Genomic DNA, 26,397 nt, shown 5'->3' on the forward strand with positions numbered 1-26,397 from the left:
CCCAACAATTAGCTTGTTCAGGGCACTTCTTCACAGGAAATATGCCAGCAATAGTTTTAAAGCGAAAGCAGCTGGATGTCGGGACTACCCTCAGTGTCAGGATATCAGCTGCATTGATTCCACAATCCAAGTAGACATGGAGCTTTGTATCACGGAGCCATTACCTCATAATTATCATGACCCAAAAGATCAGACAACATTTTCAACACTCGTTTGCCATCTTCTACACATTTCCGTTTACCTGAAAAGCAGTTAAAAAAAAGTTTCCTTCAGACCTGAGATGCTTATAGAAATAATCTTTCATTTATTAACTTAGTCAGCAGGTTGTCCAACCTCTATTGACCTGTGCTGAAAATTATAACCTGGTTCAAATGTAGATTTTGACATTTCATCTCAAATAAGGCAATATTTGTTTCTGCTTGACGTAATCAAAAGGATAAAATGATTTTAGAATCTTTAAAACTAATATAGAAATACCACAGGCATCTGAAATTGCCCATGTCCGTTCGTACCCCATTTTGAATAGAAATTTGTCTTCAGTGAAAGTCAACTGTAAATAGAAATACAAAGTAACTGCCAACATGAAGATTTTCAAGAGAGAATTGGATATAGCTCTTCGGGCTAACAGAATCAAGGGATATAGGGAGAAAGCAGGAACGGGGTACTGATTGTAGATGATCAGCCGTGTTCATAATGAATGGTGGTGCTGGCCCAAAGGGCCGAATGGCCTACTCCTGCATCTGTTTTTTATGTTTCTATTTCATGGTCTTCTCCACCAAACTTCCTTGGCTTGAGGTAAAGCACAGAAGAAATAGTTGAGCAAAGCTGTTAGGTTCTATTCTATTTCTCAGCAGTGTAGCTACAGAAGTCTCACAGCAACTAGATTACCTTTAAAATGGTAAAACCTCAGCAGCTTTCTGGATCTAACTGATGTCATCGGATAAAAATGACTTAGCTGAGTTTATGCCATTTGTGTCAGTAACAATAAACAAGTCAATTGTTAAATTAATTAAGATTTTTTCACTAGCTCGATAGTCCACGTTGGATTAAGAACAGAATTATAAATGTGCATATCACACAAAAATCACTTAAAGAAATTTCCATAATCCCTCTCTTAACAATGCGAGTTTGTCCCATTGTGGAAACAAGAAACTACAGATGCTGTTTAGCAAGGATAGACACAAAACACTGGAGTAACTCAGCAGGTCAGGCAGCATCTGTGGAGAACATGGATAGGTGACGTTTCACAGAGTGCTGGAGTAACTCAGCGGGTCAGGCAGCATCTGTGGAGAACATGGATAGGTGATGTTTTGGGTCGGGTCCCTTCTTCAGATTGTCCCATTTTCTAGGTGTGACTGGCAACTCTTTGTGAGTGCTCCTTGGTTGGTGTTTGGAGTATTTCTTTTTGTAAATGCAAATGCTAATGACATGAAAATTCACAGATCTCCTGCACACCATTCTAAAAGAGCAAATCAATTGCAAAGTGGTGGACTGGATGGAAGCCAGTACTTACAATGCTGACCTCATCCATGCCAAAAATGATTTTTTTATTCAGTGGAGACCAAACCATCTTGCAAATCCTATCAGGATACAATATGGTGAAAGATACCTCTTACAATCACAAAGTGCTGGAGGAATTCAGCTGGAGGAAGTTCAGTCTGAAGAAGGGTTCTGGTCAAAACAAGGGTCCTGGTCTGTCCTTTTCCTCTGCAGATGCTGGTTGACCCGCTGAGCTCCCCCAGCAATTTCTGTTTTGGTCAATATTCCAGTGTCTACAGTCTCTTTATGTCTTCACGAAAGTTACCTCATTCATTTCTATCTATCTAAGAAGTTGGTTTCAGATAAGCAACAGTGAAACATTAGGAGTAGATGGGACAACTTTTCACGTATAGGTACATAAAGAGAAATCAACTATAAAACATGAAATGTATTCATTTGCTGATATGGACTGTTAGCTAATTTGTCAGGCTGGATTTGGAATTTAGAATTTATCTTCAGCCTAAGGAATGACGATGACAAGGAATCATGTTTAAATTACAAAGTGGTGTTGCCAGAAAGGCAACGGGTCATTTAGGGGGCGATGGTGGAATGGCACATCAACATTGTCCAGGCCAAAATCTCAAAAGAGTTAGGAAAGTTACGTTCTCCCCGAGACCGCATCAGTTTTCCCCAGTGCTCCGGTTTCTTCCAACACTCCAAAGCTGTGCAGGTTTGCTTGCAGGTTAATTGGCTTCGGTAAAAAATTGTAAATTGTCCCATGTTAATGTACTGGGATGGCTGGTCGGTGGGGACTCGGTGGGCCGAGGGCTTGTTTCCATGCTGTATCTATCTATACATCCCAGCATTTCAATTTTGAAGAAGTTCAAGGCATGATAAAGAGGGCATTACAAATATTGGGTCTGTATTTACTGGTGTTTACAGATTCATCACACTGATGAATGATATGAATAATTTATAGACCAATGTCTATAAATTAAATTTCAAGATCTTATGACATTTCCCACCTCATTCCTAGTTACATGCAAAACTGAGAATGGTAGTAAAATATTATGTTACATTGCACATTAACTATCATAGACTTTTATGTAACCTGTATATATTTTTCAATTTTATTAAAAGTTGGAATTGCAAATATTTTAGCGAGAAGAAACCTATATCCCCATTAAGTGTCTTGTAAACCCCGTGATTTGTACCTGCCTCAACCACTTCATCTGGCAGCACGTTCCATGCATGCACCACTTTCTGTGAGATAAAGATCTCCCTCAGGTCCCCTTTACATCTTTCCCCTCTCATCTTAAACCCATGCCCTCTAGTTAAGACTCCCCCATCCTGGGGATAAGACTGACTATTTAACTTATCTATACCCTTCTTAATTTTACAAGCCTCTACAATGTCACTCCTCACCTTCTAATGCTCCGGGGGAATAAAGTTTCAGCCTATACGATACGATAGAACTTTATTTATCCCAGGAGGGAAATTCTGGGATAAATCCAAACTCTCCTCATAACTCAAACCCTCCAGAGCCAGTAATATCCTTTTAAATCACATTTGCACCCTTTCCTTTTTGATGACATTCTTCTGATAGTAAGGTGACCAGAACTGTACACAATACGCCATAGCCTTGTCAACATCTAGTACAGTGGTAACTCAACTCCTGTACTCAATATGTGTAGGAAAGAACTGCAGATGCTTGTTTAAATCAAAGGTAGAACAAAATGCCAGAGTAACCCTTCAAAGAAGGGGTTTGACCCGAAAAGTCACCCATTCCTTCTTTCCAGAGATGCTGCATGTCCCGCTGAGCAACTCCAGCATTTTATGTCTACCTTCCTTTACTCAATATCCTAACCTATCCTAACCAATAAAGGCAGGCATGCCAAACACCTTCTTCACCACTCTACCTACTGTGCCATTACCTTTATGGAACTAGGTGTCACCACTCCTAAGACTCTGTGTTCTACCACACTCTCCAGGGGCCTTCCATTTACCGTGCATGTCCTGCCCTAGCGGGTCCTGCAAAATACAGTACTTTGGAGTTATCAGAATTAAATCCAATCTGCCATTGCTTGGCCCGCTAACCCAGTAATCAAGATCCCATTGTTATCCCACAGAACCTTCCTCACTGTGAATTATAGCACCAATTTCAGTGTCATCTGCACACTTACTAACCATCTGCACACTTACCCACCATCTGCACACATACTCACCGTCTGCACACTTACTCACCGCCTGCACACTTACTAACCATTCCACCTACATTCTCATCAAAATCATCTGTAAAAATGAGAATACCAGTGGGTGGAGCACCGATTCCAGTGACACAAAACTTGTAGTCGGCCACCAGTCCGAAACCCCTCACCACCACACTCCGTCTGCTATGTCAAGCTAGCTTTATATCCAATCGGCTAGCTCGCCATGAATTCCATGCGATCTAATACTCCGGACCAGCCAAACATTAAGGTACCTTGTCAAAAGCCTTGCTAAAGTCCACGTAGCCTCTTCAATTTTCTTAATTACCTCTTCAAAAAATTCCGTCAACTTGGCAAGATATGATTTCACACACACACAAAGTCACTCTCATTATCTGTAATCAGTCCTTGCCTTTATAAATGTTTGTAGATTCTGTCTCTCAGGATCCTCTCCAATAACAAATGATATTCGGCTCACTGATCAACAGTTCCCAGGCTTTTCCTTGTAGCCTTTCTCAAATAGGGGCACAACATTAGCCACCCTCCACTCTTTCAGCACCTCACCCATGGCTATCAACAAGTATCTCTGCCAGGGACCCAACAATTTATTCCCCAGCTTCTCACAATGCCCTAGGATTTGCTTCATCGGGTCCGGGGGATTTTCCTGCCTTTATGCATTTTATGATCTCCAGCTCCTCCTCTTCTGCAATGTGGACATTCTTCAAGACATCACTATCATGGCCATGAGTCCTTAGCCTCCATGTGCATCATAACATCATAAGATCATAAGTGACAAGAGTAGAATTAGGCCATTTGGCCCATCAAGTCTACTCCGCCATTTAATCATGGCTGATCTATCTCTCCATCCAAACCCCATTCTCCTGCCTGAACCCCATAACCTCTGACACCCGCACTAGTCAAGAACCTATCTATCTCTGCCATAAATATATCCACTGACGGCCTCCATAGCCTTCTGTGGCAAAGAGTTCCACAGATTCACCAACCTCTGACTAAAGAAATTCCTCCTCATCTCCTTCCTAAAAGAACGTCCTTTAATTCTGAGGCTATAACCCCTAGTCCTAGACTCTCCCACGAGTGGAAACATCCTCTCCACACCCACTCTATCCAATCCTTTCACTATTCTGTATGTTGCAATGAGGTCCCCCCTCATTCTTCTAAACTCCAGTGAGTACAGGTCCAATGCCGTCAAACGCTCATCATTGGTTAACCTACTCATTCCTGGGATCATTCTTGTAAACCTCCTCTGGACCCTCTCCAGAGCCAGCACATCCTTCCTCAGATATGGTGCCCAGCATTGCTCACAATATTCCATATGCGGCCTGACTTAATCAGCCTCAGCATTACATTCCTGTTTAGTATATAAGCCCTCTCAAAATAAATGCTAGCATTGCATTTGCTTCCTTTACTAACAATTCATCTTTTAGATTAACTTTATCGGAATCCTGCACCAGTATTCCTGTTAAAGTCCGCGCTCAGACACTGTAAATTGAAGACACACTTAGACCAAAGTTTGTTTCAAGCGTGAGTACTTTACTCCGGAACCATGGTGGAAGAGGGCTGTGGAGTCAAGCAGACAGTACCTGCTTAGCGCCTCAGCGGAGCCTCTCAAATGTATAAGGGTACAGCAGGCCTTTTAAACACAAGTGATTACAGTTACAGTACTTTTCCATTGTAACTCAGCGGTTCCCCCATTGTACCATATAAGGAGTTGTTATTCAGTTTTTCGTACTTCTTTGTGCCTTAATCTTAATCGCACAAAAGCAGATGTGAAATTCTCATGGGCAATGTTGTTAAGCTTCAAGGGAATCAATATATCTTTTATTAGTATACAATAACAATCTCTTCAAATGCGTTTCTCTAATTGCAAGATGGTTCAGGTAGGAAAGCTTATTGCCATATTACAGCTATTCACCATACCTTGGGTCCGAAGGCAGAGGTTCATGAACAGTGCAACAGAATATTCCAAAGTGTAATCCGACAAAGAATCAGAGTCCTCCAGAACTCTTGTCAGCCAGAAAATAATGTCATCTTTAATCATAGCTGATTGTAGCTTCCGTCTTAACAGAACAAAAACAAATATCTGACAATATTGCAAGAATTTACAGGAACATCTCGATTGCAAATTTTTTTTAACAGCAATTCCGGATGATAACCCAACAGATCTGAAAACATTATCACAGCTTTATTCTGTTTGCATCCCAATTAATTTTGATGGTTTAAAAAAATCTGGCAGCACTTAATGAGTGAGTGGGCAGATGCGTGGCAGGTGCAGTATATAATATAGATAAATGTGAGGTTATCCACTTTGGTGGCAAAAACAAGGAGGCAGATTATTATCTCAATGGTGTCAGGTTAGGTGAGGGGGAAGTGCAGCGAGACCTGGGTGTCCTTGTACACCAATCACTGAAAGTTGGCGTGCAGGTACAGCAGGCAGTGAAGAAAGTTAACGGCATGCTAGCCTTCATAATGAGAGGATTTCAGTATAGGATTAAAGAGTTTCTTTAGCAGTTGTATAGGGCCCTGGTAAGACCACATCTGGAGTATTGTGTACAGTTTTGGTCTCCTAATTTGAGAAAGGACATCCTTGTAATTGAGGCAGTGCAGTGTAGGTTCATGAGATTGATCCCTGGGATGACGGGACTGTCATATGAGGAAAGATTGAAAAGACTAGGCTTGTATTCACTGGAGTTTGGAAGGATGAGAGGGGATCTTATAGAGACATTTAAAATTATAAAAGGACTGAACAAGCTAGATGCAGGAAAAATGTTCCCAATGTTGGGCGAGTCCAGAACCAGGGGCCACAGTCTTAGAATAAAGGGGAGGCCATTTAAAACTGAGGTGAGAAGAAACTGTTTCACCCAGAGAGTTGTGAATTTGTGGAATTCTCTGCCACAGAGGGCAGTGGATGCCAAATTACTGGATAAATTTAAGAGAGAGTTAGATAGAGATCTAGGGGCTAGTGGAATCAAGGGATATGAGGAGAAGGCAGGCCCGGGTTACTGATTGTGGATGATCAGCCATGATCACAATGAATGGCGGTGCTGGCTTGAAGGGCTGAATGGCCTCCTCTTGCACCTATTGTCTATGTGTCTATGTTTCTATATGTCTATGTGTCTATGTGTCATGTTTCTATATGTCTATGTGTCTGTTTCTATGTGTCTATGTGTCTGTTTCTATGTGTCTATGTGTCTGTTTCTATGTGTCTATGTGTCTATGTTCAATGTGTCTATGTGTCTATGTTTCTATGTCTCTATGTCTCTGTGTGTCTATATGTCTATGTTTCTATGTTTCCATGTTTCCATGTTTCTACAGGTGACTGTGCCTTGCAGGAGTTCAGGGGTGATGGATTCCAAGAAAACGGTCTGTAGCATAATCATCTGTAACAAGAATATGCGTGCATGTTTCAAAAAAGTAAGTTGCAAAAAAATTGCTTCTATTTCTTTACTCCCCCCCCATATTAAATTCTGTAAGGGGGAATTTCTGTTACATGAATGGCTGGAACACAGAGTTGCCTGTATTTCCTCGCTATTTTGGGGTCAGATTATATTTTATTCTGAAGTAGTTAGGGACCTTTTTCTGCCTTGAAGTTACAACAGAACAAAATGTTGCTTTTTTGTATCCTGCTTGATGGGAAAAGTGTCGTGATAACAAAAGGCATTGTGCCACCACACTTTTAAAATAAATAGTTTATATCAAAAAAGATCACAATGGATATAACTAAGGCTAATCGTTCTCTTCAGCTTTCTGTTTTCAGGCAATAAAGGTGGTTCCCCCTTGTACCAAGTTTTTCCTTTCTTATTATTTTTGCCTTGGATTCCTTGGGATTTTGAATCTATTGCGTGGCGCTACATAAGTGCATCCTGTCATTACCTGAGGCTAAGTTTCTGTAGAGCCCCTAACACATTTTCTCTAGTTATGGAATCCTCCTCCTCAGTCTCCAGCGTCTCTTCAAGTACCTTCAATAATACCATGTTCTGAGCCAAGTATGTTCGGCCTGATGGACACAGGATGAAATTAAAAATAATTAGTCAATAAAGACACTGAAGATTAATTATTTTATTGTGCATGAGAAAAAGAAACAAGTGAACAAAATAAATTTCAACTTCTAAGTAAAACTTTGTGCAAGCAAAAGATTGAAACGTACCATGCGACAACGACGCAAACCCGTTGATCAGTCGTGCTGCATACTGTCGAACAATCTCACTCTTCGAATTTAACAAATTTATTAGACTTCTCTGCAAAAAGGAAAACATTGGTCTCCAATAGACAAGCGATAATTTTCAAAACAACGAAAGTTGAAACCTCATCAGTGATGATCATTGTCAGAAATAGTCCTATCAGCTCAGCGACACCACGTCGACCAATCAGGCACATATACTAGATCGTGTACTAATCCCATTTCATTCCACACCACCGACACTCAGTGGCCAATTAACTTGCCAGTCAGCAAATGTTGGGATGTGGGAGGGAACCCATGCGAACTCTACAGCTGTGGAAGTCAGGGTTGAAACCGTGCTTCTAGAGCTGTAACAGCAACTCAACTGGTTATGCTGCCCTTGGGATTACTCTATCACTTATTGCAACTTCTTCATATTTTGCACATCAATGCAAAATGCTATGATTTCTGCAATAGAGAACAGCTCACATCCACCACAGAACTCCATGATGGCAAACGAGCAGTTGGTTCACATCCGCCACAGAACTCCATCATGGCAAACGAGCAGTTGGCTCACATCCACCATAGAACTCCATGATGGTAAATGAGCAGTTGAGGTTGCTCACGTACACACAGATCAGTGTTTACACCCTCCCATTTTCTGTGTTTCATCTTACCTTCTTGGAAGCCTTCATATAGCTGTTGTGAGGGGTGAGGGGGGGGGCTGCTGGTGGTGGCCCAATAGCACTACATATAGCACATGGTCAAAAAATCTGTTTTGACCATTAATTAAATATCTTTTATATTGGGACACCTATAATAGTGGTGTTGTACTTGTACAATGACAATAAAATTGATTGATTAGTAGGACTAGATGTTACAATCCCTAAGGTTTGCACTACAATTGACTGGTGTTGTTCTTGGGGGTGACCACTAGGTGATTGTATTGTATATTGTATTGTATAATTTAGTCTTTAGAATTTATTTTAAAAGTGCATCAATCAGTATTTATATCAATCTATATTTAAAAGTGAGTTTTGTATTGTAGATTTTGTATTTTTATTCATCTCCTTTCACCAAAAACATGTGTTCATAATGATCTAGGTTGTTAGAACAGAAGAATTCGTTTTAAATTCATTTGGTGCCATCTGCAACATTAATACATTTCAAATTCAGCAACATGAAATGTATTGTTGAAAATGAGAAATGACAAAGCAATTTTAGGTGTACTATATAAACTGGCTGTACTGTGTTTTGATTCAATAATTTTGATTCAAAAGATATCTGTTTGATTCAAGAAGAGGCTGAGAGATAACCTGACACAATATAAAATTGTGAGAAGCAAAGATAAAATAGATTATTTTTCCCATGGTGGAAATATGAAAGAGTAGAGGGTATGGTTTTAAGGTCAGAGAGGGAATGTTTAAAGGACATTTCTTTTACACTGAGAGTGGTGGTGCCTGGAAGGCATTGGCTGGTGAGGTGGGAGTAACAGATACAGTAGCAACATTGAAGAGGCACGTTTACAGGTGTGTGAACAGGCGGAGAGGAGAGGGACACAATGTGCAGACCGATGAAATTAGACTGACATCTTGGTCGGCGCAGACGTGGTGGGGCAAAGGTCCTGTTCCTGTGTTGTGCTGCCAGGTTCTGTGTTAAAAATTGTGTTGCCAGGTTCTGTGTTAAAATCAGCTAACCTGGTTCTTTCTGTGACCTTCCAACAGATCATTGGTAATATAAGCCTGAAGGACTGTATCTCTTTGTTCTCCGGGTTGAGACTGTGTCAGCCGCTACAAGAGTAAAAGAAAATATTACAGTGATTACTAATATGGTCAAACCATTTAATACATCTTTATATTCATTAATCCATCAGAATGCCAGTTAAATCACTTTAATTCACTTCCAAATTGTTAAGAAATATACACTTAAAATAGCAGAAAATACATGAAGTAAAAGCTTGTGGAATATCAGTGGATTGATGAATTTAGATATTGGTTGTGACAAAAGCCCGATCTATCACAGGCTTTACAAATATGTGGCCAGATATTCATAGAAATTAGGTTTTCTCTGCAACTTCTTCCATACATTGGCTTCTGTTTTCATCCAACTTTGTTCTCGTATGTTCCTCGTCCCACCATGGCACTCATGATTTGTCACTCCAGATATTATTCCAAACACCCCACTCCCTTCCATAAGAAAATGAAAAATAAAAGCAGCAGTGGAGTGCTCACGGCTTGTGCCCATTCTGCCATTACTAAGAATTTACCTTAGGCTCAACTTCCTTTACTTCACCTGATTCCCTGAATGTCTAAAGATTGATTCATTTCTTAAACATGCTCTAAGATTAGACTTTCACAGCCTATAAGTGTGATAAATTCCAAAAATTAACTACTCTGCTTTTCATCTATATCCTGAGTAGTTCACCCCCTTAGTTTCAGTGTGTGGCCCTAAAACACATTAAAGTTAATACTAAACCTGAAAAAAGTGAATTAGAAGTACAGTAGTAGAAATAACACCCAATAATCACACTGTGCAATATAAACATGGATATGGTGCATCATTACGCTCTCATCAAGCAGCATAGCATCAAAAATAAGTGAACCTACAAAATGAAAGTGAACAATTTCACACATACCCAGCGCAGTGCTTGCAGGAGAAGTGCCTTCAATCTATCATTTCCACAAACCAAATCATACTTCAGCTTTTCATAATCAAGAGATGCTAATAGAGGTACATCAATAGAATTCCTAAAGAGTTGAAAGATTCATTACAAATAATATTAGAAACAATGCATTTTCAATCAGACCATAATTCAGGGTACTGAATATAGACAGGGCAAGAAATAATTATAGAAAATGTAACCAATTTATTTTGAGAAAATTGAATGTAAAATGATTAAATGCGAGTAAATGGAAATGATTTCCTTTCATTGGTAATTTGGAAGGATGAACTGGTAATTAAAAATATATAATAATATGAGGCAATCACATAAGCATTTTTTCTAAAGCTATTTTTTAGAAAGTCCACCAGAAGTGATAATCTCCCTAAAAAAATTCAGCAGAAATATTAAATGCTTTTGTATTTCTTAACTGAGAGTATACAATACTTAACTGAGTGTATATAATACTGTCTATACGATATATATATCATATCATATCATATCATATCATATATATACAGCCGGAAACAGGCCTTTTCGGCCCTCCAAGTCCGTGCCGCCCAGTGATCCCCGTACATTAACACTATCCTACACCCACTAGGGGCAATTTTTACATTTACATTTACCCAGCCAATTAACCTACATACCTGTACGTCTTTGGAGTGTGGGAGGAAACCGAAGATCTCGGAGAAAACCCACGCAGGTCACGGGGAGAACGTACAAACTCCTTACAGTGCAGCACCCGTAGTCAGGATCGAACCTGAGTCTCCGGCGCTGCATTCGCTGTAAAGCAGCAACTCTACCGCTGCGCTACCGTGCCGCCCATATATATATATACATATATACATTACTACATTAAAACAATAATTGTGTTCACAAAATTAATGTTATAAACTCCATCAATATGGTTCTCTCTGATAGTCCTGTCACTTTACTGAAACCAGAGGTTTGCCTACATGTGGCATTTTCTGGCTGTGCACGAGTGTGAGAGAAATTGAGATCCAATAAAATGCTGGAAATCCCAACACAAAATGAGCTTAGCCTGCAGTCGTGCTGGATCCCTCAGCACAGGAAATCTCTTTCTTCCTTCTCAGCTGGATTTTCATCCCAGAGCGCTTTATTCATGGCATAAACTGCCCAAATGAAATCAACCAGAACACACAAAATTCATCTGCAATGAAATCAGCTGCTTCAGTGGTCTATAAAGAATTTCCCAAACTCCTGACATGTGGGCATGCCAGAGCCTAAGAAAGTTAAGATAGTAATGCGCTTTCTTGAACACTGCATCAGTGTGATGGGACCACAACAGTTCAAGACTTTGTTACTTCAGTGAATAAAATCTACAAATGCTTCATAGATTGTGAGATGCTTTCAGATGCCTATAGGTTATGGAAGACACTATATAAGTGCAATAAGGTTAAATAAATGTAATGCAGCTGCTTGTCACTTTAATTCACAATTCCACTCCCATTGTAACCTTTACATCTTTGGAGTCTATAAATTCCAAAGCACCAACACGTTGTTGCAGTGATGCATCACTGAGAGGCGTTACTTGCAGCTTGGCACTGTGAATCTCAGTAGTTTTCAAGACACAGTAAACTGGAGTACTACTGAATGTACAGTGCTGGAGTACTACTAAATGTGCAGTGTACTGCTTTTGTGATTGGGAGTATTTTGTCTGGACTGATGTTGAATCCAGGGAAAGGGAAAGGGTGGACACCAGCAGAGAGAGCCACTAGTGGTGGACTCCAGCAGAGAGAGTCACTAGTGCTGGACTCCAGCAGAGAGAGGCACTAGTGGTGGACTCCAGCAGAGAGAGTCACTAGTGGAGGACTCCAGCAGAGAGTCACTAGTGATGGACTCCAGCAGAGAGTCACTAGTGATGGACACCAAGAGTTCAGATAGGCAAGTAACTTGGAGGTGGAGAAGGTGGGCCGAACAAGGGTGCCAAAGACCTGGAAGTGACCTGGGAAAGGGGTCTTTGAGAAAGAACGTGGTTTGGAAGTGGAGATTACCAGAAAGACTGTGACTTGGGAAGATTGGTTTGGAAGCGTATTCAACTCAATTCACTCAGATCAGGATGTGATGTCAGAGGAAAATATCAGATCTGTGGCTAAGGAAGGGGGTGGGGAGAATGATGGTCAAAGGATAGAAGGAGTTACTGAGGTCTAGGAAATGGGCCTTGAGATGCGTGGGAACATCACTGAGGCCTGGGAGGCGAGGATGTTGATAGTCAGGACCCAGAATCTGAGAACGGTCTCGACCCGAAACGTCACCCATTCCTTCTCTCCAGAGATGTTGCCTGTCCCACTGAGTTACTCCAGTATTTTGTGTCTACCTTTGAGTTAAACCAGCATCTACAGTTCTTTCCTAACCAGAGGATCATAGCTGTGGAGGAAATCATAGGCATGGGATCTTCAGACAGAACAGCCATAGAAATATCATGGGTGGGTGCTGAAAGATTTCTAAGGTACAGGTCAAACCTTGCTTATGTTTCAATCTACCAATGCATCATTAAACGCCAGTCATCCTAGCCGAGAATGTGGCCAACAATTATCAATCCAAAGAAAATGTGGTTGAATTATCTTCCTAATGTTGCAAACAGAGCACTATGTGGAGAAAGTCATTCCTTGTACAACAAATCCAGAAGTTACTCAAGGGTGAATTGCTCCAGGAAGTGCCCCATTAAATGTGATGCAAAGCCATCTGATGTTATCATTATCACATCTAGCTTAAGGTAGTCAATTTTCAGTCATTTAAAGTCAAAACAAGGTGATCACATTTCTCAGCCAATGTACTTCAAAATTAGAGTAAGAAAAACAACCTTTGAAGAGTGAATTTAAAGATAAATAAATAACGTTCTTATGCCTTAAGCAAACTCTTAAAGAATTAATAACTGGAAATAAGCAGTCTTTGTAATGTGGTAGATACAAATAATACAAATTGTAAATCCCTGGGGCTGATATATTTTAGTTACAATGGTTTCAATTTTTTTTTAAACTAAATTAATTATTTTTTACATCAATGGATGAGTACAGAAAGAGTGCCACAATGAGCATTAAAAACCCCATCTTAGAGTGATATGAAACAAAAATGAATCCCTTAATAATGCAATAGTACAAGAAAAAAGTCTGATTTTAAGCTTTTTATCCATTTAATATTTACTTACGTTGAAGGAACTATGGAAGCCCGCAGCATCGATGACGCCTATTTAGAGAGAAATTTAAAGAATTGTTAAAAATGATTGGTTTAATTATAATTGAATCAAATCAGTGCATGCAGTATCACTAGGTGAACATAGAAGCTGTATCCAACTACAAGACCAGTAATTTCTGCATTCTGTTAATGGAGCTAAATGTTTCTTGTAGCAAATACATGCACTGCAATTAATGACAAGCAAGAGAAGGCATAACCATCCAAAGCTTCATGCTAGGATCGCCAATATATTGTCTGTAAATATCTCAGGAAAATCAGCACATCAGCATAAAACTATGTAATAAAATATTGGACATTTACATGCCAAACAGCCGCATCAAAGGTGAACAGTGAACATTCTTGAATGCTAGAACTTGTGAGGAAGATGCATTGGCATATAAAACCTGCCACAATTTAACTTAACTTTGAATTAACTAATGTTTCCTCTTATGTATGCTGATAGAGTAAAATTTAGGGCATGGCAGGATTTTGTATTAAGGGGCACCTGTCTTATAATTTTAACTGTATTCTTCAACTATAGTGTTCAATTTGATAATATAAATCTTGGATTCAGTTTTTAGTTTTAGAGATATAGAAACATAGAAAATAGGTGCAGGAGTAGGCCATTCGGCCCTTCAAGCCAGCACCGCCATTCAACGTGATCATGGCTGATCATCCAGAATCAGTACCCCATTCCGGCCTTTTTCCCATATCCCTTGATGCCCTTAGCCCTGAGAGCTAAATCTAACTCTCTCTTGAAAGCATCCAGTGAATTGGCCTCCACTGCCTTCTGTGGGAGAGAATTCCACAGAATAGGGTGAAAACGTTTTTCCTCATCTCAGTCCTAAATGGCCTGTCCCTTATTCTTAAACTGTGACCCCTGGTTCTGGACTCCCCCAACATCAGGACCATTTTTGCTGCATCTACCCTGTCCAATCCTCTAAGAACTTTATATGTTTCAATAACATCCCCTCTCATCCTTCTAAATTCCAGTGAATACAAGCCCAGTCGACCCATTCTTTCAACTTATGTCAGTCCCGCCATCCCGGGAATTAACCTGGTGAACCTACGTTGCAGTCCTTCAATAGAAATACTGTCCTTTCTAAAATTAGGAGATCAAAATTGCACACGATATTCCAGGTGCGGTCTCACCAGGGCCCTGTACAACTGCAGTAGGACCTCCTTGCTCCTAAACTCAAATCCTCTCACAGTGAAGGCCAACATGCCATTGGCTTTCTTCACTGCCTGTTGTACCTGCATGCTTACTTTCAGTGACTGATGTACAAGCACACCCAGGTTTCATTGCACCCTCCCCCTCCTTCTCCTAATTCTATCTTATAGAAACATATAAAATTCTTAGAGTATTGGACAAGGTAGATGCAGGAAAAATGTTCCTGATGTTGGAGGAGTCCGTAACCAGGGGTCACAGTTTAAGAATAAGGGGTAGGACATTTAGGACTGAGATGAGGAAAAACATTTTCACCCAGAGAGTTACGAATCTGTGGAATTCTCTGCCACAGAAGGCAATGGAGGCCAATTCACTGGATGCGTTCAAGAGAGGGTTAGATTTAGCTCTTAGGGCTAACGGAATCAAGGGATATGGGGAAAATGCTGGAACGGGGTACTGATTTCGGATGATCAGCAATGATCATAATGAATGGCAGTGCTGGCTCGAAGGGCCAAATGGCCTACTCCTGCACTTATTTTCTATGTTACCTGGTTCCAACCTGTAAGAATTGCAAGAATTTATTTCCAGTGTTTTGCTATTGTAGAGATAGCTGCAGAACTCCTCAGTGGAATCTGCTTTTATGATCACTGCCCACAAAGTGTCAGGCCATTCACTCATGACTGAAGATTCTGCATCATGCGGAACTCAAGCTATTTATCCCATAAAATCCTACACAAAGTTCCTTATCTGATAATTCCTAACCAAAAGCAGCAGTCCATCAACCACTCAGCTGATTAAAGAGCTAATGAGCCTGCAGTATAACTTAATTTCAACTGGTATTTACAAGTTTAAGAAAAAAGGAACAAGATTATGAATATAATTCTTTTTTTACAGTATTGCAACAGCAATAAGACAAGGAATGACATTTATTAGCTAGCTATCTTCATTGTGCGTAAATGTCTAGCACAATTGCGTAATAATGTAATGCAATCCATAGTGGGAACATTAACTGCTTTCAACTATGTTGTTCAGATGGTCATGTTATCATTCAAATGGACTAATAATCACTTTTACTAGAACTTACTTTATTTGAGTTAATTTCTCAATACTCCTGGAGGATAGTTACCTAATTATTTCTAATTTAAATTTATAATATGCTCTGTACATGACTTGGAAGATTCATAATTGACAGACAGCAGAAAGATAGGAGAGGAACGGACATTCAGAAGTTAGGAAGAAATTTAGAAACTCACAGATCCTTCACTGTTATAAGGGCTCTTAATGTAAACATCCTTTTTTTGGAAAGATAATCAGACAACAAAATAGAAAACATTCACACAAGTTAAAACAATTGCAAAAAAACTTCCAGGTCCTATAAAAAATATATATTTTCAAAGCAAATAAAACATCTAGATTTAACTCTTTTGCCTCCACTAACAACAGAAATATATGATTAACGTGAAAAACTGCAATGAAAATGTTGGAGGCAAAAGGATTAAGTCTAAATGCTAAAAACTGTAACTATATTGTTGAAAGTAAAATACTTTCAAAAATTGTCCTCAAATTAACAAGTCAAATAGCACAAATGTAAATGGTATTTACATATCTGCTGACACAATGGAAGATTTGATACTAAGTTTTCAATAATAAACAAAATAGTAATATCTATAATTCAAACATCTCAAAGATAGAAAACACAATTTTTAAAACAGTGAATAGAGATAAAACAATTCAAAACTAGGCAACATTTGTCGACAAATGATTGCTTTATTGAGCAATAAAATGAATACAGCAACCTTAAGTAGCAAGGTACTTTGCTGAAAAATTATCAATTAAAATCTAACACCATGCCATACTAAGTTTTGAAAAAAAATGGTCAAATATTTGTTCAAAGCATGAATTTAATTAACATCGTTAATAAAAAACAGTGCAGAGAGGAAGTGAGGTTTTGGAAAGGAATTCTAGACCTTATGGCTTAGGATGTTGAAGGCATGGTGTGAATGATACAGTAATTACATTCCGAGATTATAGCGACAAGCAAGTTGTGAATCTGAAAGCAAGGGCTCGAATTTAAATGGCAGTGCTTAACCAAGAATATTTAGTCCAATTCAAAATTATGTTATTTTGTACATTATATAAGGATTTCATCACGAGACAAAAAAATCATTATTTTATTAATCCCCAATACAGAAAATAGTCACTAAACTAACCCAGTTCACAATAAACTGGGAAGTATGATGTTGTAGGGATCACTGAGACATGGCTACAAGAGGACCAGGGCTGGGAACTGAATATTCAGGGGTACACAACGTATAGAAAAGACAGACAGGTGGGCAGAGGGGGTGGGGTTGCTCTGATGGTAAGGAATGATATTCATTCCCTTGCAAGGGGTGACATAGAATCAGGAGATGTTGAATCAGTATGGATAGAAATGAGAAATTGTAAGGGTAAAAAGACCCTAATGGGAGTTATCTATAGGCCCCGAAACAGTAGCCTCGACATAGGGTGCAAGTTGAATCAGGAGATAAAATTGGCGTGTCAAAAATGTAATGCTACGGTGGTTATGGGAGATTTCAACATGCAGGTAGACTGGGAAAATCAGGTTGGAAATGGACCCCAGGAAAGAGAGTTTGTAGAATGCCTTCGAGATGGATTCTTAGAACAGCTTGTACTGGAGCCTACCAGGGAGAAGGCAATTCTGGATTTAGTGTTGTGTAATGATCCTGATCTGATAAGGGGACTAGAGGTAAAAGAGCCATTAGGAGGCAGTGATCACAACATGATAAGTTTTACTCTGCAAATGGAAAGGCAGAAGGGAAAATCGGAAGTGTCGGTATTACAGTATAGCAAAGGGGATTACAGAGGCATGAGGCAGGAGCTGGCCAAAATTGACTGGAAGGAGGCCCTAGCAGGGAAGACGGTAGAACAGCAATGGCAGGTATTCCTGGGAATAATGCAGAGGTTGCAGGATCAATTTATTCCAAAGAGGCGGAAAGACTCTAAGGGGAGTAAGAGACACCTGTGGCTGACAAGGGAAGTCAGGGACAGCATAAAAATTAAGGAGAGGAAGTATAACATAGCAAAGAAGAGTGGGAAGACAGAGGATTGGGACTCTTTTAAAGAGCAACAAAAGTTAACTAAAAAGGCAATACGGGGAGAAAAGATGAGGTACGAGGGTAAACTAGCCAATAATATAAAGGAGGATAGCAAAAGTTTTTTTAGGTACGTGAAGAGGAAAAAAATAGTCAAGGCAAATGTGGGTCCCTTGAAGACAGAAACAGGGGAATTTATTATGGGGAACAAAGAAATGGCAGACGAGTTAAACCGTTACTTTGGATCTGTCTTCACTGAGGAAGATACACACAATCTCCCAAATGTTCTAGGGGCCGGAGAACCTAGGGTGATGGAGGAACTGAAGGAAATCCACATTAGGCAGGAAATGGTTTTGGGTAGACTGATGGGACTGAAGGCTGATAAATCCCCAGGGCCTGATGGTCTGCATCCCAGGGTACTTAAGGAGGTGGCTCTAGAAATAGTGGAAGCATTGGAGATCATTTTTCAATGTTCTATAGATTCAGGATCAGTTCCGGTGGATTGGAGGATAGCAAATGTTACCCCACTTTTTAAGAAAGGAGGGAGAGAGAAAACGGGTAATTATAGACCAGTTAGTCTGACATCAGTGGTGGGGAAGATGCTGGAGTCAATTATAAAAGACAAAATTGCTGAGCATTTGGATAGCAGTAACGGGATCATTCCGAGTCAGCATGGATTTACGAAGGGGAAATCATGCTTGACAAATCTACTGGAATTTTTTGAGGATGTAACTAGGAAAATTGACAGGGGAGAGTCAGTGGATGTGGTGTACCTCGACTTTCAGAAAGCCTTCGACAAGGTCCCACACAGGAGATTAGTGGGCAAAATTAGGGCACATGGTATTGGGGGTAGGGTACTGACATGGATAGAAAATTGGTTGACAGACAGAAAGCAAAGAGTGGGGATAAATGGGTCCCTTTCGGAATGGGAGGCAGTGACCAGTGGGGTACCGCAAGGTTCGGTGCTGGGACCCCAGCTATTTACGATATACATTAATGACTTAGACGAAGGGATTAAAAGTACCATTAGCAAATTTGCAGATGATACTAAGCTGGGGGGTAGTGTGAATTGTGAGGAAGATGCAATAAGGCTGCAGGGTGACTTGGACAGGTTGTGTGAGTGGGCGGATACATGGCAGATGCAGTTTAATGTAGATAAGTGTGAGGTTATTCACTTTGGAAGTAAGAATAGAAAGGCAGATTATTATCTGAATGGTGTCAAGTTAGGAGGAGGGGGAGTTCAACGAGATCTGGGTGTCCTAGTGCATCAGTCAATGAAAGGAAGCATGCAGGTACAGCAGGCAGTGAAGAAAGCCAATGGAATGTTGGCCTTCGTAACAAGAGGAGTTGAGTATAGGAGCAAAGAGGTCCTTCTACAGTTGTACCGGGCCCTGGTGAGACCGCACCTGGAGTACTGTGTGCAGTTTTGGTCTCCAAATTTGAGGAAGGATATTCTTGCTATGGAGGGCGTGCAGCGTAGGTTCACTAGGTTAATTCCCGGAATGGCGGGACTGTCGTATGTTGAAAGGCTGGAGCGATTGGGCTTGTATACACTGGAATTTAGAAGGATGAGGGGGGATCTTATTGAAACGTATAAGATAATTAGGGGATTGGACACATTAGAGGCAGGAAACATGTTCCCAATGTTGGGGGAGTCCAGAACAAGGGGCCACAGTTTAAGAATAAGGGGTAGACCATTTAGAACGGAGATGAGGAAGAACTTTTTCAGTCAGAGAGTGGTGAAGGTGTGGAATTCTCTGCCTCAGAAGGCAGTGGAGGCCAGTTCGTTGGATGCTTTCAAGAGAGAGCTGGATAGAGCTCTTAAGGATAGCGGAGTGAGGGGGTATGGGGAGAAGGCAGGAACGGGGTACTGATTGAGAGTGATCAGCCATGATCGCATTGAATGGCGGTGCTGGCTCGAAGGGCTGAATGGCCTACTCCTGCACCTATTGTCTATTGTCTATAAACGATAAAAAGAGTACATTCAGCAATACGTTCACATTAAACAAAGGGATAGCTACACTAAATAAACAGGAGTAAGCGCATTCCAACAAAAAATCTCCATTGGTTAATTAAACTTGATTGAAAGTACACATTCAATTAGCCAATGCCAAAATTACTAACATAAAGCAAATGTAGTTACTGTATTTATGCAATGCATGGTTTTATTAAATGATAGACACCTGTTTCTCATTCACATCTTCATGTATTAGCTCTTCTATTCCCTTTCAAATTACAATAGAGAATGATTCAGATAATTAATCACGTTACTAATCACTAACCTCCAACCGTGTTTCTATACTCTTATCTACTCAGAGTGAGATACAACTGCTGAATTTTACAAGAGAAAAGCAAGTCTCAACGCAACCACTTTCTAACCTCGTTCTTTGTGCAAAATAGAAACATGGAAAATAGGTGCAGGAGGAGGCCATTATGCCCTTCGAGCCAGCACCGCCATTCATTGTGATCATGGCTGATTGTCCATAATCAATAACCCGTGCCTGCCTTCTCCCCATATCCCTCGGTTCCACTAGCCCCGAGAGCTCTATCTCACTCTCTCTTAAATCCATTCAGTGATTTGGCTTCCACTGCCCTCTGTGGCAGAGAATTCCACAAATTCATAACTCTCTTGGTGAAAAAGTTTCTTCTCACCTCAGTTTTAAATGGCCTCCCCTTTATTCTAAGACTGTGGCCCCTGGTTCTGGACTCGCCCAACATTGGGAACATTTTTCCTGCATCTAGCTTGTCCAGTCCTTTTAAATAAATAAATTGTTTAAAAGTCCTTAAATTAAAGTCCTTTAAAATAAATTAGCAATAGAAAGTATTCATCAGAGCCAGAGGCTATGCTCAGAAACACATCTTACTTTCAGAGAGGCAGCATGCATCTTTGTAGGTGGGGTGGAGTGATTGCATCACACTAAAGCTTTTGTGGGACCTTGGTGTTGGAAATGAGCTGCAATATTGCCCAGAAATTCAACAATGATAACTTCTCAGCTACTTTACTGATTGTTAAATATGCATGAAAGATACTTCCTTAAATATTTAGTCAATGGAAACCATAATTTGTCTTTACCTGCTCTCGAGTGGATGGCGTCAGGCCCACCCCTCCTTATTCCCTTGCTGCCAAGCAATTTAATCTTTCTCACCTTTTATTCTTTAGAGGAAAAATGTCGATAAGCTGGAAAGGGTACAGAAAAGATTTACGAGGATATTGTCAGGACTATATTGTCAGGACTGGGGGCGGCACGGTAGCGCAGCGGTAGAGTTGCTGCTTTACAGCGAATGCAGCGCCGGAGACTCAGGTTCGATCCTGACTACGGGTGCTGCACTGTAAGGAGTTTGTACGTTCTCCCCGTGACCTGCGTGGGTTTTCTCCGAGATCTTCGGTTTCTTCCCACACTCCAAAGACGTACAGGTATGTAGGTTAATTGGCTGGGTAAATGTAAAAATTGTCCCTAGTGGGTGTAGGATAGTGTTAATGTACGGGGATCACTGGGCGGCACGGACTTGGAGGGCCGAAAAGGCCTGTTTCCGGCTGTAGATATATGATATGATATGATATGATGATAGAGGGTGTGAGCTATAGGGAGAGGTTGAGTAGGATGGGACTCTCTTCCCTGGAGCGCAGGAGGTTGAGGGGTGATCTTATAGAGGTGTACAAAATCATGAGTGGAATAGATCGGGTAGATGCACAAAGTCTCTTGCCCAGAGTAGGTGAAATGAGGACCAGAAAACATGGGTTTAAGGTGAAGGGGAAAAGAATTAATAGGAGAAGGGTAACTTTTTCACACAAAGGGTGGTGGGTGTATGGAACAAGCTGCCAGAGGAGGTAGCTGAGGCTGGGACTATCCCAACGTATAAGAAACAGTTAGACAGGTACATGGATAGGACAGATTTGGAGGGATATGGACCAAATGCAAGCAGGTGGGACGAGTGTAGCTGGGACATGTTGGTCGGTGTGGACAAGTTGGGCCGAAGGGCCTGTTACCACTCCATGACCTGCCCATTATGTTTGATTAAATTTCCATTTACCGACCCAAGAGGTAATTTATAATAGCGAAATAAACCTACCAGCACATCTTTGAGATGTGGGAGCATGCAGAGTGGGAAAAGTGTGGTCACAGAGAGAAAATGCAAACCCCACTTAGACAGAACTCAAGGACAGGCTCACATTAAGGTTGCTGAAGCTGTAAAGCAGGAACACTAACTACTGTACCAGCCCACTGACCCTATTGCTTTAAGGTGACCCAAAGTTATAAAAATTAGATAAATGCAAACTCTTTTTTCATTAATATACAATCCAGAGGTGTTTTACCCAATATATCTGATCATTTCCAATAAAACATTGGTTGGTTTCCTTTGTTTATTCATGTTTTGCGATGTGTGCATGGCTGGCAAGGCAAGCATTCATTGCCTTTGAAAAGATGGTGGTGAGCCACCTTCTTGAACTTTTGCAGTTGCCATTGCTGACATTATTACAATGTTGCTGGGCAGAAAGTTCCCTCGTTTGTTTCCAGCGATGATGAAGGAATGGCCATATAAGTTCAGAAAGGAGGGGAACCTGCAGATACTTACACCTACATGTGTCTGAAAAAATTATGCTGGGTTGTTGATGTTTGAGTTTTGGACATGCTGGTGGAAGAATCCAGGCAAGGAACTAAAGTGGTATAGACACTGCAGCCACTGTGCGCTGATGGTGGAAGGAATCAATCATGAGGATAGTTGATGGGTATCAAGTAAGATGACTTTCACCTTGGATTGTCTAAAGCTTTTGATTGGCAAGTTTTTCTTCATGCCTCTTACTTTAGTCTTGTAATGTCAGGAACGCAAAGCACTCCGTGCAGGGATATCCAGCCTCTGACCTGCTCCTTTGTAGGCACAGTCATACAGCGTAGAAATCTTCTCTGCACCTTTTCCAGCTTGACATCTTTCCTATAAAATGGTGCCTGGAACTGAACACAATACTCTAAATGCTGCCTCACCAACGTCTTATATAACAGCAATATGACTTCCCAACTTACTCAATACTCTGACTGATGAAGGCCAATGTGCCAAAAGCCCTTTTGACCACTTCAACTCCCCCTCCCATTCCCAGTCTGACCTTTCTGTCATGGGCCTCCTCCAGTGCCATTGTGAGTCCCACCGGAAATTGGAGGAACAGCACCTCATATTTCGCCTGGGCAGCTTGCAGCCCAGTGGTATGAACATTGACTTCTCCAACTTTAGATAGTTCCTCTGTCCCTCTCTTCCCCTTCCCAGATCTCCCACTGTCTGCCTGTCTCCACCTATATCCTTCCTTTGTCCCGCCCCCCTGACATCAGTCTGAAGAAGGGTCTCGACCAGAAACGTCGCCCATTCCTTCTCTCCTGAGATGCTGCCTGACCTGCTGAGTTACTCCAGCATTTTGTGAATAAATACTCTTATCTACCTGTTTTGAGTCTGAAAAAGGGTCTCGACCTGAAACGTCACCCATTCCTTCTCTCCAGAGATGCTGCCTGTCCCGCTGAGTTACTCCAGCTTATTGTGTCTATCTTCGGTTTAAACCAGCATCTGCAGTTCCTTCTTATACATACCTGTTTTGACCACCCTATCTACCTGCTCATGTCAATACAATATTAATGTAGCAATATTAAATACTCACAATAAGAAATTAAATGAACCCAGAATTTCAAAACAAGAATTAAAATTACATACAATTGCTCAAAATTAATGCAAATTTCAGATTCAAAAGTCACAGATTAATAAACAAATGCAATGTACTCACAGTTCCTGGTCTTGTGAAGTCAATACTTTGGGCCATGCTTTGTCTCATTTGTTTGCTAAACAATCGAACACAGACACTTTGAAGGTACTCTGGGGTGACCTATAAACAGTAAATAAGAAATCATTGGCATACGTAAATATGATAATCACTTCTGTTTTCTCACTGCTTTTACCTTTTTGCACATTTTATGTGGACCAGAGGATGCTTCACTGGTACGTGAAAGCAAATATGCAGATGCAACTTGCAATTAAGAAGACTAATGATTAGTTGGCCTTCATTGCAAGAGGTGTTAACCTCCGAGACTAGATGTTTTCCCACAATAATAAGACCATATCAGAAGGACCTTCCTTGTAATTGAGGCAGTGCAGCGTAGGTTCATGAGATTGATCTCTGGGATGGCGGGACTGTCGTATGAGGAAAGATTAAAAAGACTTGGCTTGTATTCACTGGAGTTTAGAAGGATGAGAGGGGATCTTATAGAGACGTATAAAATTATAAAAGGACGGGACAAGCTAGATGCAGGAAAAATGCACCCAATGTTGGGCGAGTCCAGAACCAGGGACCACAGTCTTAGAATAAAGGGGAGGCCATTTAAAACTGAGGTGAGAAGGAACTTTTTCACCCAGAAAGTTGTGAATTTGTGGAATACTCTGCCACAGCGGGCAGTGGGGGCCAAATCACTGGATGGATTTAGCTCTAGGGGCTAGTGGAATCAAGGGATATGGGGAGAAGGCAGGCACGGGTTATTGATTGTGGATGATCAGCCATGATCACAATGAAAGGCGGTGCTGGTTCGAAGGGCTGAATAGCCTCCTCCTGCACCTATTTGCCATGTTTCTATGTTTCTAAGCATTGCATGCAGCTATGGTTTCAACCAAGAAAGCAGATTTGCGATTGAGGGTGTGCTGTGTGGTTCACCAAACTGATATGTGGTATAGCAGAACTGTTATATGAGGAGAAATTGGCTTGACAAGATACGAATTCACTAGAATTTAGAAAAATGAGGATCCAATCATAATGTTCAGAATTTTTGCCCAGTCTAGACAGGTGGGGGGGGGGGGGGTGTTAGAACTTGGCATCAAAAGGGTTAAGACATTTATGACTGAGATAAAGAGAAATTCCTTCATTCGGAGGAAGATGAACCTGTGGGATTCTCAACCACACCATGGAGGCCATGTTGTCAAATGTGTTTATGAAGGAGATAAGATCGTCGATGCAAAAAGTGTAAAAGGGCATGCCTTGAGTGGGAATATGTTGGGAGGGGTGATCATCCATGATTATATTTAATGACTGTGATGTCCTTGCTGTGTCAACTAAAAAGTGAAAATAAGGATGAACTCAAAATATTGTATGAACCATTCACATTAAAATTAAATATAATGAAAGTAACCAGTCAGCGAATTCAGTAAACCCCCGCAATGACCAACCTCTAAATAATGGTTCCAGGCTCCCCCTCCCCCCCCCCCCACCATTTCTGCCAGTTACCCAATGACGGCTTCCGGTTGTTGGGGGGAAGAGAGTGAGCAGCATGAAGGTGGTGTGAGCACCTGGCCAGTCCCTGGCTCACCGCATGTGGGGCCTGGGGTCTGTGGCTCCCGGGCCTGTGAATTCATGCTTGTTCAAACCCCCCCCCCCTCAAAATGTCATGTTTCTTCCCTCCCAGCCTTGGGTTAAACTTTATTCCCCATACTCAGTCCCCCCCCCCCGGGTCCATTATTGTGAGGGCTTACTGTAATTCTATTTTGGGCAAGATCATACTAAACCAATGCATCAGAGACTATTTTTTAAGGAATTGGTGCTCAACACCAATGTACAAATTATTAAATACAAATTTACACCAAAAATTGATTAGTTGATAAACATCTCACCATTTTCCCATTTACTGTAGCTTCTAAGGAATCCACCAGTTCTGCAGTGACTCCAATCAGGTTATGGTAATCATCTTGTATCTTGCTGTATCTCCTCATGTATGTTGCTGCTTTTTGCTCAGTCTCTGTTAGCCGTTGCTGTAGTTGGTGCACCAATTCTGCCAATGCAATGTTAACAAATGCCCACACAATTGTCTGAATCTATCCCTGTTTTAAATGAAATAATTGTTTCACGTGCAACAAATTTCTAAAATAAAACTGTCCCATGTTCAAATGATGAACAATTTATAATTTGTTCAATCAATATACTTTATTCATTTGTGCATTTGTCAGGTGTAAAATCAGTTAAATGGAATGCCATCCAGATGTTCCTTCTTCATTGAGTGGTCAAGTGTCAGGGATTCCTTTCAATCAGGGGACATTGACTTTTCTCTCACAGAGGTTTTGAGAACATTCTTGCATCATTTCCTTTGTCTGCTTTTAGTCTCTTGCCAAGATGACGCTCGGAACAGACATCCTTTTACTAAACTTTTTTTCCTGCTATTTTGTCTTCTTCCCTTACTGCAACATTGCCTTTTATTCTGTAGCCTTCAATCTTGACGAGAAGTTGTAATGTGGCACTTTATAAATGTCTTTCAGAGGTTTATCAACATTTCCCCATGGTCCACCCTGTTTATCAAAGTACTCCATGAATAAATCAGATATAATTTGCCTTCAACAAACCCATGATGGTTATATTTCACAAAATGCTGGAGTAACTCAGCAGGTCAGGCAGCATCTCAGGAGAG

The 26,397-nt window shown here is 40.8% G+C and overlaps 1 protein-coding gene across 9 annotated transcripts in view; it reads right to left on the reverse strand.

The window, feature by feature from the left end:
* Positions 1-26,397, reverse strand: part of armc9 (armadillo repeat containing 9) — a 70,874-nt gene that overhangs the window by 24,794 nt on the left and 19,683 nt on the right. For 7 of the 9 annotated variants that reach the window (XM_078410884.1, XM_078410886.1, XM_078410888.1 and 4 more), the window contains 10 exons: positions 25,610-25,767; positions 23,742-23,840; positions 16,139-16,177; positions 13,692-13,729; positions 10,499-10,610; positions 9,561-9,653; positions 7,852-7,942; positions 7,578-7,701; positions 5,625-5,764; positions 165-241 (listed from right to left, as the gene is read on the reverse strand). In XM_078410884.1, the coding sequence (XP_078267010.1) occupies positions 165-241; positions 5,625-5,764; positions 7,578-7,701; positions 7,852-7,942; positions 9,561-9,653; positions 10,499-10,610; positions 13,692-13,729; positions 16,139-16,177; positions 23,742-23,840; positions 25,610-25,767 (971 nt within the window). The remainder of the gene's footprint in view (positions 1-164; positions 242-5,624; positions 5,765-7,577; positions 7,702-7,851; positions 7,943-9,560; positions 9,654-10,498; positions 10,611-13,691; positions 13,730-16,138; positions 16,178-23,741; positions 23,841-25,609; positions 25,768-26,397) is intronic. The other 2 variants (XM_078410891.1, XM_078410887.1) reach the window with 1 other exon arrangement.

Source organism: Rhinoraja longicauda, chromosome 13 (genome assembly GCF_053455715.1).
Source record: "Rhinoraja longicauda isolate Sanriku21f chromosome 13, sRhiLon1.1, whole genome shotgun sequence".
Taxonomy (NCBI): Eukaryota; Metazoa; Chordata; class Chondrichthyes; order Rajiformes; family Arhynchobatidae; genus Rhinoraja; species Rhinoraja longicauda.